The sequence below is a fragment of the Echinops telfairi genome, unplaced genomic scaffold, assembly GCF_000313985.2.
Source record: "Echinops telfairi isolate 266 unplaced genomic scaffold, ASM31398v2 ScPeMD7_7407;HRSCAF=8445, whole genome shotgun sequence".
Classification (NCBI taxonomy): Eukaryota; Metazoa; Chordata; class Mammalia; order Afrosoricida; family Tenrecidae; genus Echinops; species Echinops telfairi.
Window position 1 is genome coordinate 1,991,194 of NW_022111307.1, and position 12,784 is coordinate 2,003,977.

The 12,784-nt window shown below is 37.8% G+C and overlaps 1 protein-coding gene across 1 annotated transcript in view; it reads right to left on the reverse strand.

Annotated features, from left to right (window-relative positions):
- Positions 1-7,430, reverse strand: part of TP63 (tumor protein p63) — a 240,328-nt gene extending 232,898 nt beyond the window's left edge. The window contains exon 1 of the mRNA XM_004713461.2: positions 7,369-7,430. Coding sequence (XP_004713518.1) covers positions 7,369-7,430 — 62 coding nt within the window. The remainder of the gene's footprint in view (positions 1-7,368) is intronic.
- Positions 7,431-12,784: the final 5,354 nt, after the last annotated feature.

Below are 12,784 nucleotides of genomic sequence, written 5' to 3' on the forward strand. Positions count from 1 at the left end.
CACTCTCAGCACTGGCCCTGAGTGTCTACTTTATATGTATGGATTGAGCTGGGATGCCTTCTTGATGTAAGATTAATTCTTGATATAAAGTTCTTTCTTATACATACTCGTACGTGAGTGTCACTGGTCATGTTGATCGAGACAACCCGGCCTAACACAGTAAGAATGCAAAATCTAGGAATGGTCCACATTCACACCAGTGCTCCTACTAACTTGAAGATAAACCACTTGTTTCAAATTGTAGTGAAATGGTCTCAATCCAGTCTTAACTAAACTTGTTAAATGGTAAGGTCAGAGAGTCTTTATCAATGACTAAGATAAGATAAGAAAAATAGCAAAATGTACATCTACATCTTCCAACTTTTTTAATTCAATGAGATTGTTGTATCTTCTTAGAACAAAATTTGTTTCCTTACAGAAAGTGTTACCAAGTATGCTATAATTATTTGTGCATTTTGGAAGTAGATGGCACTATTATATTAAAGCAAAAAAAAGAATTTCATTGAGTTATGACAACTTGGTAAGAAAGCTAATGATGAATTTTGGCAAAATATTTAAAGTTTGATATTTTTAAGGAAATTGGAAATTGTGTCTCTTGATGAAATGTCAGGATAAGATGAGAATTAGGGATGGTTAGGTTAAGTGCAATTGAAACCTACAGAAATGACACTTAAAAAGTAAAACTTTCTATTTACAAAAGTGTTCCTGTTACCTTGCTGCTAACTTGCTCATATTAAATGGTTTTATCCAATCCACAGCACTATCTATAAAGAAGCTTACACTAAAAACTACTCTACATTACCATATTGCTGACTGCATTATCACACTTACTTCCAATTTATATTTCTTGACACAAAATGCCCTATCAGCCTTAACGTTATTATGATGTAGGTTTTGCTCTCAATTAGGAGAGAGCTGCCCGAGTTAGTGAACTTTGCTAATAGTGTTTGCTGTTCAATTTAGCAGATTGAGTTGGTTCATTTGAAACAGCAGAAAAAGCTATTGAACATTGGAAAGTGGCAAATGAAGTGTGAGCGCTTTCTTTTTAACTGGAATCAACTCAATGGCAGTGAGTTGGGTTGAGTTTGGTTAATGATTTCAAGCTGCACTTCAAAGAGTCTCATTCATTTTAAAAGGGAGATATAAGTGGAGAAGAGAAGGCAAACAGATTTTGATGGGATGTTAATAAGAATATAGTGACAATGAGTTCTCCCCATCTACATGATCTCCAAAATATTATGGCTTAGCGTAAAACAAAAATGTTAATAACTGTCATTTTCGAAACCTTGACTAACCACTAAGTACACTTCACCCCATGTCCATTTCTCATCCTATTTTAAATGGAACAAAGTGACTTTTAGAGGATGGGAAGTGCATAATTATATAGACCTGAGGTTTGGGACTTTGATCGTAATTACAGTGCTTTATCCATCTATCACTTGTTGCTTGAGGACTATTCCTTGGTGAGTTCTTTAAAGAAGAGAGAGACCCTGTCAGAACAAATTTGAGCTGTGAAACAGCTAATCGGAAAGTTGGCTCTCTTGACTTGAAACAGAAATTGAAAATTGCCCCGTTGCATCTCTCCATCCATTTGGCTTTCAAGTGCAGTGAGAACATGAAGTTTCTTTGGGAAGGTGGGTTTTTCTGTCGCTCATTCTCACTGGGTATTTGTTTTCCATGAGCTTCTGTAGGGAAATTGAGTTCGAGTGTTTCTCTGTGTAGTTAGTAGTTCAAAAAGTTTGGCATACAAATGAATCATCTGGAGTGGTTAAACTAAGTATGTTTATTTTGCATTCCTCCTGCCCCCCAATTTCTCAAAGAGAGGCATCAATGAAACCTCAAACCTAAAATTAACAGAGAATTTTACAGCACTTAATGGGCTAGACCTGTTTCTCCATTTGTGGTCTGAGGATTACATGAATCAAACTTGTATGTTTTTGTCTATAATGCAATTGCAAGGCTCCATCTAGACTGATGTAACATCTCTCCAGACTTTTGACATCAGAAGGGAATATGTGTACTACCATATTTCCTTCATTTAAAAAAGGCTTCACAGTTTAAGAGTTGCCATCTGAGAATTGAATGGCTCTTCGTATAAAGCATTTTGAATATCTCTAACAGCTGCTACTATTACAATGCTTTGTTCTCTTTTTCTATTATGAAGGTGGATGCTTGCTCATGAGGTCCCATCCAGCATAAAGAGTAAGTTCTCGAATGTCTAGAATTATACTTCACTCATGTTCTCCATTTTAAAAAATCATAATTGTTTTTGCTTTAGTTAAAAAATCAAAATGAAAAAAATATTATTTCCATGTCTACAAACCGAGTCCACTATTATGGAAATAGTTTCCTACCACAAACTTAATAACTGACAGAAACACAAATAGGTTACCTCCAGTTTGGGAGCTAAGGCTTGATATGTGCAGGTCTTATTGAGCTAAAATCTCCAGGTGTCCCCAGGCCTCCATTCCTTCCTGAAGCTCAACAGCAAACATTGATTTCCTTGTGCTTTCCACTTTCTAGAAGCCCACTCCCTTCATGGCCCATGACCTCTTTCATGTTCAAAGTCAGAACTGGTAATTAAGTCTTTCTTACATTGCCATACTGACACTGACTCCTTTTCTCCTCCCATTTCCACTTTTAAGAACACGTGTGATGATATAAGCTGGCCCTGGACACTTGTGGTTCTATTAGCTGGGCCTGGCGGAGTAAAGGTTTTGCTTTGGGCTGATGGCTGCAAGGTCAGAGTTCCAAACCACTAGCCACACCTTGGGAGAAAGATGAGGCTTTCTACTCTCTAAAGAGTCAGTCTCAGAAAACCACAAGGGCATTTCTACCCTGCCTCATAGAGTTGCTATGAGTTGAAATTGACCCAATAACAGTGAGTTCAGTTTGGGGTCTGATTTTATTGGCCTGCAGCCCGGATAATTTAGCTACATTAAAGTCAGCTGACTAGCAAACTCAATTCCAACTGTAACCATCATTCCTGTTACTACATAACATATGTATCATAGGTGCTGGGGAATAGAATGTGAACATTTTGGGGAGCCGTTATACTGTCTACCACACCTATTTTTATTCTAGGGAAGGATAATGAGTTGGGAAACACATATTACTATAAGGTATGCACTCAAAACCCACTACCACTAAGTCAATTTCAACTCAGAAATCCTACAAGACAGGGTAGAATTTCTCCCCAGTGTTTCTGAGAGGGTAAATCTTTTTCTCCATGAAGTGGTAGGTGGGTTTGAACAGTTCACCTTTTGGTTAGCAGCCCAATATGTAACCCAATACACTACAAAAGTACTATATGGATCTAATAAAATGCTATGTTCCATGGCAGACAGAATTGGAGGTTAAGACATTTGATTTTATTCCTGACTCTGCTCATCATTTTGCTCATCTTGGACAAGTCACTTAATCCCTCTACTATCAGGTCCCACAATTCTAAAATAAAAGAATTGAGAGAGAAGCCAAGGTCATATGGAGACCTGTTCTAATATCATCCTTGTTCTTATATTGCAGATGATATGGGACAATAAGGGATAGAAGGTATGCTGCCTGAGCACACAACTCTTCCTAGAAAGGAAACATGTTCATTGAGGCTAGTAACTCAGAGTTACAGAATATGGTGTGGCTATAGGGAATTAGCGTTGGTGGGGTGAGGCTCTTGTTATGAGTCCTCTCTGGGTGGTGCTAACAGATACCACCTTCAGCTGCTAACCAAATGACTGAAGATTCAATTCAACCTAGAGGTGCTTTAAAAGAAACAACAACAACAAAAAACCAATAATCTACTTCCCCCAAAATCAGCCATTGAAACCCCACTGGAACACATTTCTACCCTGACCCACATGAATCAGAATCACCTCAATGATCACTGGTTGGAGTGGTTATCACCACCACTGAGGCAGAAGGAAAGGAGAGAAGGGAGAAGAAAAGAGACCTAGAACTGGGGCAGGAGTCTCTCTCTGCTGGGCCTTGCTAGAGAGAGGCAGTCAGTGAACCACAGATCTGCCCTAGCATTTGGATTCTTTGCAGAGATCACAATGGTGGAACCCAACACAAAACTGCATGGAAAAGGAATTTACCCAAGAAATCTTTGATAACATTGCTTAAAGACTGCAAGATTTGATAATATTGCAAAGAAGGTAGTTTCCTCGGGCACAGAGCAGAGAGAAAATTGGAGGGAGGATGTGGAGAGGCACGTGGAAGACACCAGACACGAAGCTGCGTCTGTATCTATGTGATTTTATCTGACAAGGGAAATGATCTCCCATTATAAACCCACTGCATCCATCTTCTTTGGGGATAGTTTTAGAAAACAGAGTTATAAGGTGGACTTTTAAGCTAGTAAAGTATAAAATTCATGATAAATATAATTCACGGAAAATACATCTTACTCATTCATACATTTCAACTGTGTAATGCTTCTCTTAAGTAGTTGATGACAGTAAGAAACAATACAAAATTATTTTCAAAGCAGTTGGGTGTTCACTTTTCTCTTATTTTTAGCCTTGTTATCTCCCATTTCATATTTTATTTTTGCTTCATTTTAATGATCTCAAATGGCATATTTTTTAAAAAGATGTTCTGAAAGAGCTTAAGCTGTCTGTAAGTCTCACTTGATTCAAAAATCTATTTTAAAAACTAGATTGTAGGTCTGAAAATGAGAGGATGAGGGATACCAGCTATAAGTTAAATAATATGGCAGTACAAATTTCATTTCTAAGATTAATTATTGTTTACTCATTCCAAATTTAAATTCATGTTATTAAAAAAATTCATTTGCGTGTTTGTTTAACAAAATATAAACAGCAAACCCAACTGACTGAGTAAAATTAGATCACTTCATCTATGGTTCAATATCTCAATCAAAGTTAAGTTAGTAATCAAATGGCAAGATTGTATATTTGACCATCTTCTCTTCTTTCATTTACCTTTTTTCTGATAAAGGAAATTCATGCATTAAGGCAACTTGGAGTTAAAAAGAACATGGTATGCAGTTCTTTACTTTTTGCCTTTTCTTTTTCATGGCTTTTTTCTAAAGACAAGATCAGGAAAAGCCAGATTCAACTATGTAGATGACTATGATGATAGAATAAGATTTGGTCTTTCTTAAAATAGGTTTTGTAAACTGAGAACCACAGATTGTCTGCTTTAAAAATCCAGCTCAAACTCATTCACTCATTAGATTAAAAAAGAGAAAATAATTTGATTCTTGCTTTGAAAATATACAATGGCATATTTTTCCTATGGAGATATGGTTCTCATATATTCAATTATTCAGTTTCGTGTAGATAAGAAAATAGTAACAGATGTGACAAAAATTGAAATATTTGAAGAAAATATATCTGCAATTAAATACATAAGTAACTGAGAGTTAAATTAATGAAAATCGCAGCCATATCTTATTCATCTTGGCCTTTCCCATGCCTTGCACAGAACAGATGTTCAATAACAAATTGTGTTCTTCTCTTTCATGGGACTGTTGGTTAAGTACTCTTTTTAAGTGACGAGTACATATTCTTACATAACGTAATGTGTTTGGTATATAAATTGTTCCTTGACCAATCGGTACCACAACTTCACAGCTCTCTGACATTCATCCCTCCCTAACCTAAAAATGAAATGCACTATCATTAAAACCCAAGGCATTCTAAGAAATGTAAGAACTATTTTGTGGCACTATTATTTGTTGAGGTTTTGCCATCCATCAAATGCTGAAATAATATTTGCTCCATTAGTTAACAGGTTTCCAGTATAATATGGGAAGCAATCTCTTTATTCATGCCCAGTTTTCTTTCATCAATCACTGGAAAAACCTCCAGACAGAGGCGTGCAGGATTGATGTGTGGGTGGCTAGTCAAAGGGAGAACAAGGGTTTCCTCTAAAGCTGAGGTGTATCCAAGCACCTACTTTAAGAAAGATGCCCTTAAGGGAAGCATTATAGGGCTAATGCTCTGTCAGAATTATGTTCTTAGAAAGATTACTTTGCAAGGTTTTTAGAATAATAGTAAACAGTTAGCCTGGAAAAAAAAAGAGTGCTATTTAGAGAAATCTTTGGAGTTTGCTGTGTATTGACAGAAAACTCCCATTCCAACTGAATGCGATTTTCGAGTGATCCGAGAAAGCAAGCGCTAGAGCAAGGATTCAAAGGATTCAAAGCACCATTTGCATTTCCCAGTTCAACCTGGGAGATCACAACCCTACTTCATGTTCTGTTTTTCCTTGTATCCCCTCGCTTTTTTCTTTCCGCCACTCAATTACCTTTCTGCCTTCCTTTCCCTCTTCTGCTCTCTCACACAGGCCACAGAAACTTCACAGGATAAGAAACAAAATCGACATTGTTCACGTGAATGCTCAACATGGTGGCAATTTATATTAATGAAAAAAGATCACACATCTTTCCTAATCCCCTAGGCAACCTGACACTGAGGAAGCCCTGGCTAGAGGGCTGGACTGCACTGGCCGAGGAGGCTCCAGTAGACACTGGTGCTGAATGGCAGCTTAACCCCTTTGGAGTCCCATCGTTTTCAACACTCAGAGAACCTCTCTCATTAGTCTTTTAAAATAAAGTACGACATTCCAACATCAAACCTCATGCTGTTAAATTAACAACATCACACTGCTACATACGACTTGCATGTCTCCCATAACTGAATGACTGGAAAAACACTGTTCAGATTTCATTTACCAGTTTAAAAATAGCAAACTCTAATTTGAAACACACACACACCACACACACCTCCACACACCCTCACGAATATTCCCTCTCAGAGCTAAGCAATATTCCTGCCTACAAACATACATACAATTCAGCCTAATCATAGGTTTTAAAAGTCAGATTTGTCAAAAGATGATGTTTGTTATGAAACAAATCAAGAAGAAAATATTCTTTAGAGCCAAAATGACAAGCTACAATCTGTCTGGTATAACAATGGCTATTTACCTTTTTTTTTTTTCTTTCTAAGTATAAGTCAAAATCATTCTTTGTTTATTTTGACTTGAAGATCACCCATAGATTATTATACTCTTTCCCAGTGAAATCTCCTCTTGGGTGGGTAGGTACAGAGCAAAATAAATCACAGATTTGAAACATCTTAAAACGGTATTCTATATACATATTTTGTAAAATGGAAAATTTGTTTTCAAATTTTGACACTTTGTAGATCCAGAAATGATCTTAAAAATAAAATACAATGAGGCTAGATGCTCACAGACCCCTTTAAGTTCACAGACAATCCAAAATATCATCACTGTGTCTCTTACAAGAAGGGGTTCCTCTTCACACAACGGCAGAAACACTCAAAATACACAGGCATTCCAATCAAGCTCTGAGAGACCTTACTTTACGCTTTAACTCACCGCTGGGTGTAAGGGTCGGGGCAGTACTCTAAGGTGGCACACCGAGAAGTTTCAAAATTCATTTTCTTGAACTCTCTTTGTTATCAATAAAAGGAAAATGATAATATAACATACACACGTATACCTATGTAGATACATATACAGCCAGGAGAATAGAAGCAGTAGGGTCAAATGCTATCAGACATAGAAATTTAGACACGGCCCCCCACCCCCCATCTCTACCCACACCACATTCATATCGACAAAGAGGCGGAGCATTCCTTGTGTCCAGCCAATGAGATTCATCCAGTGACTAAAATATCATAAACAGTGGATTCTTACCAGCTGGGCATCCTCTCTAAAGTTGTTTGCTCTCTAGCTCCTCTTTAGGGTTCTTGACATAGAGCAGCCACACTTGTTGTTGGAAACTTGGTGGCATCTCTGAACTTCTGATCTCGCTGGTGATTGGACGTTAGCATGAATGGCATCAGAGTTTAATTTCAGCAGCCTGGATTTTTATAACAGACCTGAGCTGGTGCCTGTCCACCCTGCTCTAGTTAATTAACTTTTCCTTGTCTCTGAACGCTATCTTGATGTGAGGACTTATGTTACTGCTTCTGGGGCACAAATGTTTTGCTGAGCTGCTTAGGAAAGTGTTGTTGTTTTTTTTCTTCTTCTTCCTATCTCCACCCCCTTCAACCTCCCTTTCAGTCAACCGCCTGTTGTGGTCACAATCTCAAATAGCAAAGACAGGGAAATTCCTTGATTATATTTAACCTAGAACGCACTCTTCGTCTCAACCAAGAGGAAAAAAAAAATCATTCACATTCCCTCAGAAGTTTTGCCTACCGCGAGTAAAATAAAATTGCTTTTAATAAGTTATTTCAATGCCCTAGAACACAAACATATTTAAAAAATTTCCTAAAAGAGTTATTAAGATAGAAAAGTACTATATATTTTTGGATTATTTTGAAACATCAAATTGTTTCAAATCATCTGTTAATGAACACACTCTCATTTGTTTCTATTGATCTGTTTCACTTCTCAATTTATGTCTTTTTTTGTTAATGATTTTGGCTTTCTTTTGGTTCAAGTATCAGTACTTAGAATCAAACTATAAAATTGTTCATGTATATGCAAATAAGTATAAATGCAGGAGATGTGTACTTATAGAATATTTCCCTTACTTTCTAACTACGGGTTGTAAATCTACCCTGGTTTTGTGGACTGGGAGATTGAATGAAATATGATTCAGAAGCCAAATTAAAATAAACTACAACAGAACTATATATGTTTGTGTGTGTGTGCAGTTTGTGCGCCCATGTGCCATTGACATTGGGTCTTCCGATCGCCCATTCACCCTCTCCCCACAGGACACCTGTATATGAGTGACATAGTCAGATGTCAAAATTGGGAGACAATCTAAAGTCTTTTTCAGAAAGACTAGACATTTCTTTAAAATAAATTCTGGTTCAAAACATGTTTCACAATTTTTTAAACATCTATTGCTTCAGTCAGGATGGAAGAGAAAATCTATTTAAAACTTGACATTCTCTTCCCTTACTTAGCCTGAGAGTGTCTAACATCTGTGAATTGTGAAATTCACAAACTTGGGGCCTGAGCCCCAGCCAAGTGAAACAGCTTGTGCTGCTACAAAATGTGAAACCGAGGGAAGATCATTGGCTAATTAAGTATAGATTTGCTCATTGAAGTTCAAGTGGTTAACTTTATTCCCTGCCATTGGCATATATTAAATTAAGTTCCTGGATTGAAAATATTCAGTTTCCTTTTAACAGGCCCTCTCTTCGAACTTTTATAAAATGAGGGGTGAAATGACAGTTTCTACTGCCGTGTTTCTCAAATGTTAATATACCGATGAGACACATGTCAAGCCTGGTGTAGTAGGTCCGATGGGGCCTGAGCTCCTGCATGTCACCCTCCCAGGTGGCGATGCCACTGCGGCTCTGGGGTACTACACCTGGAAGAGTAAGTTTTCATGATCTTCTCAGGCCTGGTGTCTCTAATTCAGTCACTCTGCCAAATAGGCAAGAACACCAACCTTTTTAAATACTTAGAAATCACCAGCAAACGTTAGAGACTGTGAACGAAAGTATGAATTTTACACATTCTTTGCCTGTTTTAATTTTTAAATGTTTAATGAGCTAACTTTTCATTATTTTAAGCATCATTGACACCAATTGTTCTAAAACTCCTAAATTTACTTAGCTGAAAGACAAATGGAAAATTGTTGACAAAGAATTATGGAAAATATTGGTCCTGTTACATTAAGAAAATAAATGCAGAGAGTTACTTTGGCCCAAGACACAAAAGCAAGCAGTACATTGATGGCATACTACTATACTGCAACCTGGGGGGAAAAGCGACAATTATACTATAATGATTATAATTGCCTCTTAAATTTATATTACATCCTTCTTCCCCCAGGGGACTCAGGTTACTCTACAAATGCATAAAGTATTTCTTTGGTGCGCACGTCACATGATTTTAAAGGGTCTTAAGCCTTTTAGGCAAAGAATGTACAAAATAACTTACAGAAAAATCTATGAGAAGGTAATTGCCTTGCCCTACCTATTTCTATGATGATGCTTGTGAAGACTTTTGATTTGAAAGAAAGGGTGGAGGAAATAAAGAGCTCAGGGTGGCAGCAGCAATAAAAGTCTGGAACTTTGGACATAATGTAAGAGAAGGGTACACTTTCCCCGTCCAGCTCCTGACAGCTGAGACGAACTCCAGTGTGCACATCGTAAACCCTTTTTACACACATATAAATGACCTTATATCTGCTCTCTTTTAAGCATCGTACAATTCATGTTACATTCTTTTTGGGTGTTCTCTGCCTGAGATCATGCTTCCGTCTAGTCAGGATTGTTTCTAAGACCTCACCTGTGTATACGCACATCCCACAAATTCATCAAAGACCAGTAATTCTCCTTCCCCCTTCCTCGTAGAAGAGACCCCCTCAACCGTTAACACCCTAAATCATTAGATGGGAACTTGGGTAAAAGCATCTCACATTTTACCTATGGATTCCAGTTATTTTTGTAGACCTATCATGTCTAGTACAGGACCGTTATCATCTTGAGGGCAGGTTTAATACACGAGCCATCTCTATATCTTCAGGATCTAGCAAAAGGTCATGTCTAAGCATTGTCCAATGGATGGAAAACATGCTTGTATCTTTACAGACATTATTTAACAACGAGTAAGTATTCCAATGGATTAGAAAATAATATACTCCAACAGAATGGACTCTGTTGGAGTACAGTTTATATACAATGAAATAACTAATTCTTTGCATTAAATTCAAGGTGTTTGGACAAACTATACACTATAATATATCATCTAATCCCATCACAACCAAGACATAGAACTTTTCCATCATTTCACAACATTCCCTAATGCCCTACAATAAACTTATCCTCACCTTAGCCCTTGGCATGCACTGACCTACTTTATAAAAATGTATACTGTAGATTAGGTGTACATTTAGGTATACATGTCTAAAACATTGCTTATCTAATGATACTGTCTTGAGTGATAGAAATGTACTATATCTGCATTGATCAATAGTCTCAGTGTTACAGAGTCCATTCTGACTCATGGCAACCTTATAGGGCAGGACAGAGCTGCCCCTGTGGGTTGACAAGAGTGTACCTCTTTAAAGGAGTAGAAAGCCTGGACTTTCTCCCATGGAACCACTGGTAGTTTCAAACTGCTGACCTTGTGGTTAGCATCCAACCTGCAACCACTACATCATTGGGGCTCCTTGTTCAATATGGACATCCTATAATATTCTTACCACAGTGTCTGGATTTTTCATTAAGCAAGCCATTTCTGAGATAATCTCACATATATATCCATAGCTCTGTTTTGTTGTTGTTGTTTCCTTTCTCTCCCATGCGGAAGGGTTTTGAAATATTTAGGTTGTTTCTAATTATTCTGGTTGGTAAGAGTAAATTCTGGTCTCGGCTACACAATTATTGCCAGAATCAAGAGTCTGAATCAGTTTTAAGAGCTCAATAATCATACAATCCAGAACTGGTTCTTGGTCCTATAGTGCTATTACAAAGCAACTTAGTCCAGCCCCACGGTTTCTATGTTATAGGTAGGACGCCAAGAATCCATTCTTGGGGGAATTCTGCTAGTCCTCTCACTTGTGCTTTCTACGACTCTGACTCTAAGGCTGGGTCAACGTGCACAGTGAATCTAGTAGAATACTTAGTAGGGGTAAAGCTGAGTCTAGAATATAAATTTGCCGAATTGAGATTTTTTTTAACATATTTATCAAAATATTAATGCATTACAAGTTTCGCTATGCGCTTCTTTGGAATGAATTTGAATTCCACGCCTTGAAGCCATTGATAAATACATATTTCCCTCTGATTATGAATGTATGTTTATGTATTTTCAGCTAGGCTTTCAGTCTTCAGAGGAGGAGGAAGATGCTTTATGGAGATGTCCTGAGGAAAGGGCCACACTTCTATTCAGAGGGCATGCAAGGAAACACAGAGGGCAATTGTGGAGGGAGGAGACTGGCAGCTTCCCCCACAGACAAACCTGATACTCTCTGAGCCACACCCAGTGTCCAAGAGCAATGTGGGTGGGCTTCTTTTCCAGACATCACCGAGCAGCTGTGTGGGGGCTGCTCCTCATTCCCACCCCTCCTTTCTCAAAGCCCGCGTGAGGGAGAGATAAATAAGGAAACACAGGAAGTCCTTATTTGGCATTTTCCAGGTTTCCCTAAACATTCAAGAGGCAATTGCAGATATAATGCCTCTTGACTCCAAATACTCGAGTGTGTATTTTCTAACAATGAGGAGTGCTCTTTTAAAAATAATTCAATAAGCACAAATCAAGAAATTAATCTTAATAAGTAATTGATAAAATACTTTATTTATGTCCCAGGCCCTATGAATATGTTTGTGTGCCAAGAAAATCCTTGAGCATATACCCGTTGCATTCAGTTGTTATGCTTCTTCAGTCTTTTAAAAATGAGAAACAGTGCCTAGTCTTTCCTAGTGACAATGAAGATTTCGGGAAGCGTGGGGCAGTTCTTTTATAGATAGTCCTTCACTTTAGGTTCATCTAAGGTTTCCTTAAGGAGTCCTGATGGCACAATGCATTAGGTGTTCGGCTGCTCACCTCAAAGTCAGTGGTTCAAAGCCACTAGGTATGCAACAGAAGAAAGCTGAGATTAAAATATTTACAGTCTCAAAACTGTGAGTCAGAAGTGACTTTATGTCAATGTGTTTTGGATTAATGTTCCCTCAAGAAGAGCCTCGGTTCTACCTTTTTGGCAGGAAAATCACAGAAGTAAAATAGGTCCATTTCAGTGTGTCATATCAGGAACAGCTCGACTTTTAAAACCCAGCAATGGGTTTTCCCCAGGCCTCCATAGAAGCAGAATTACTATGAA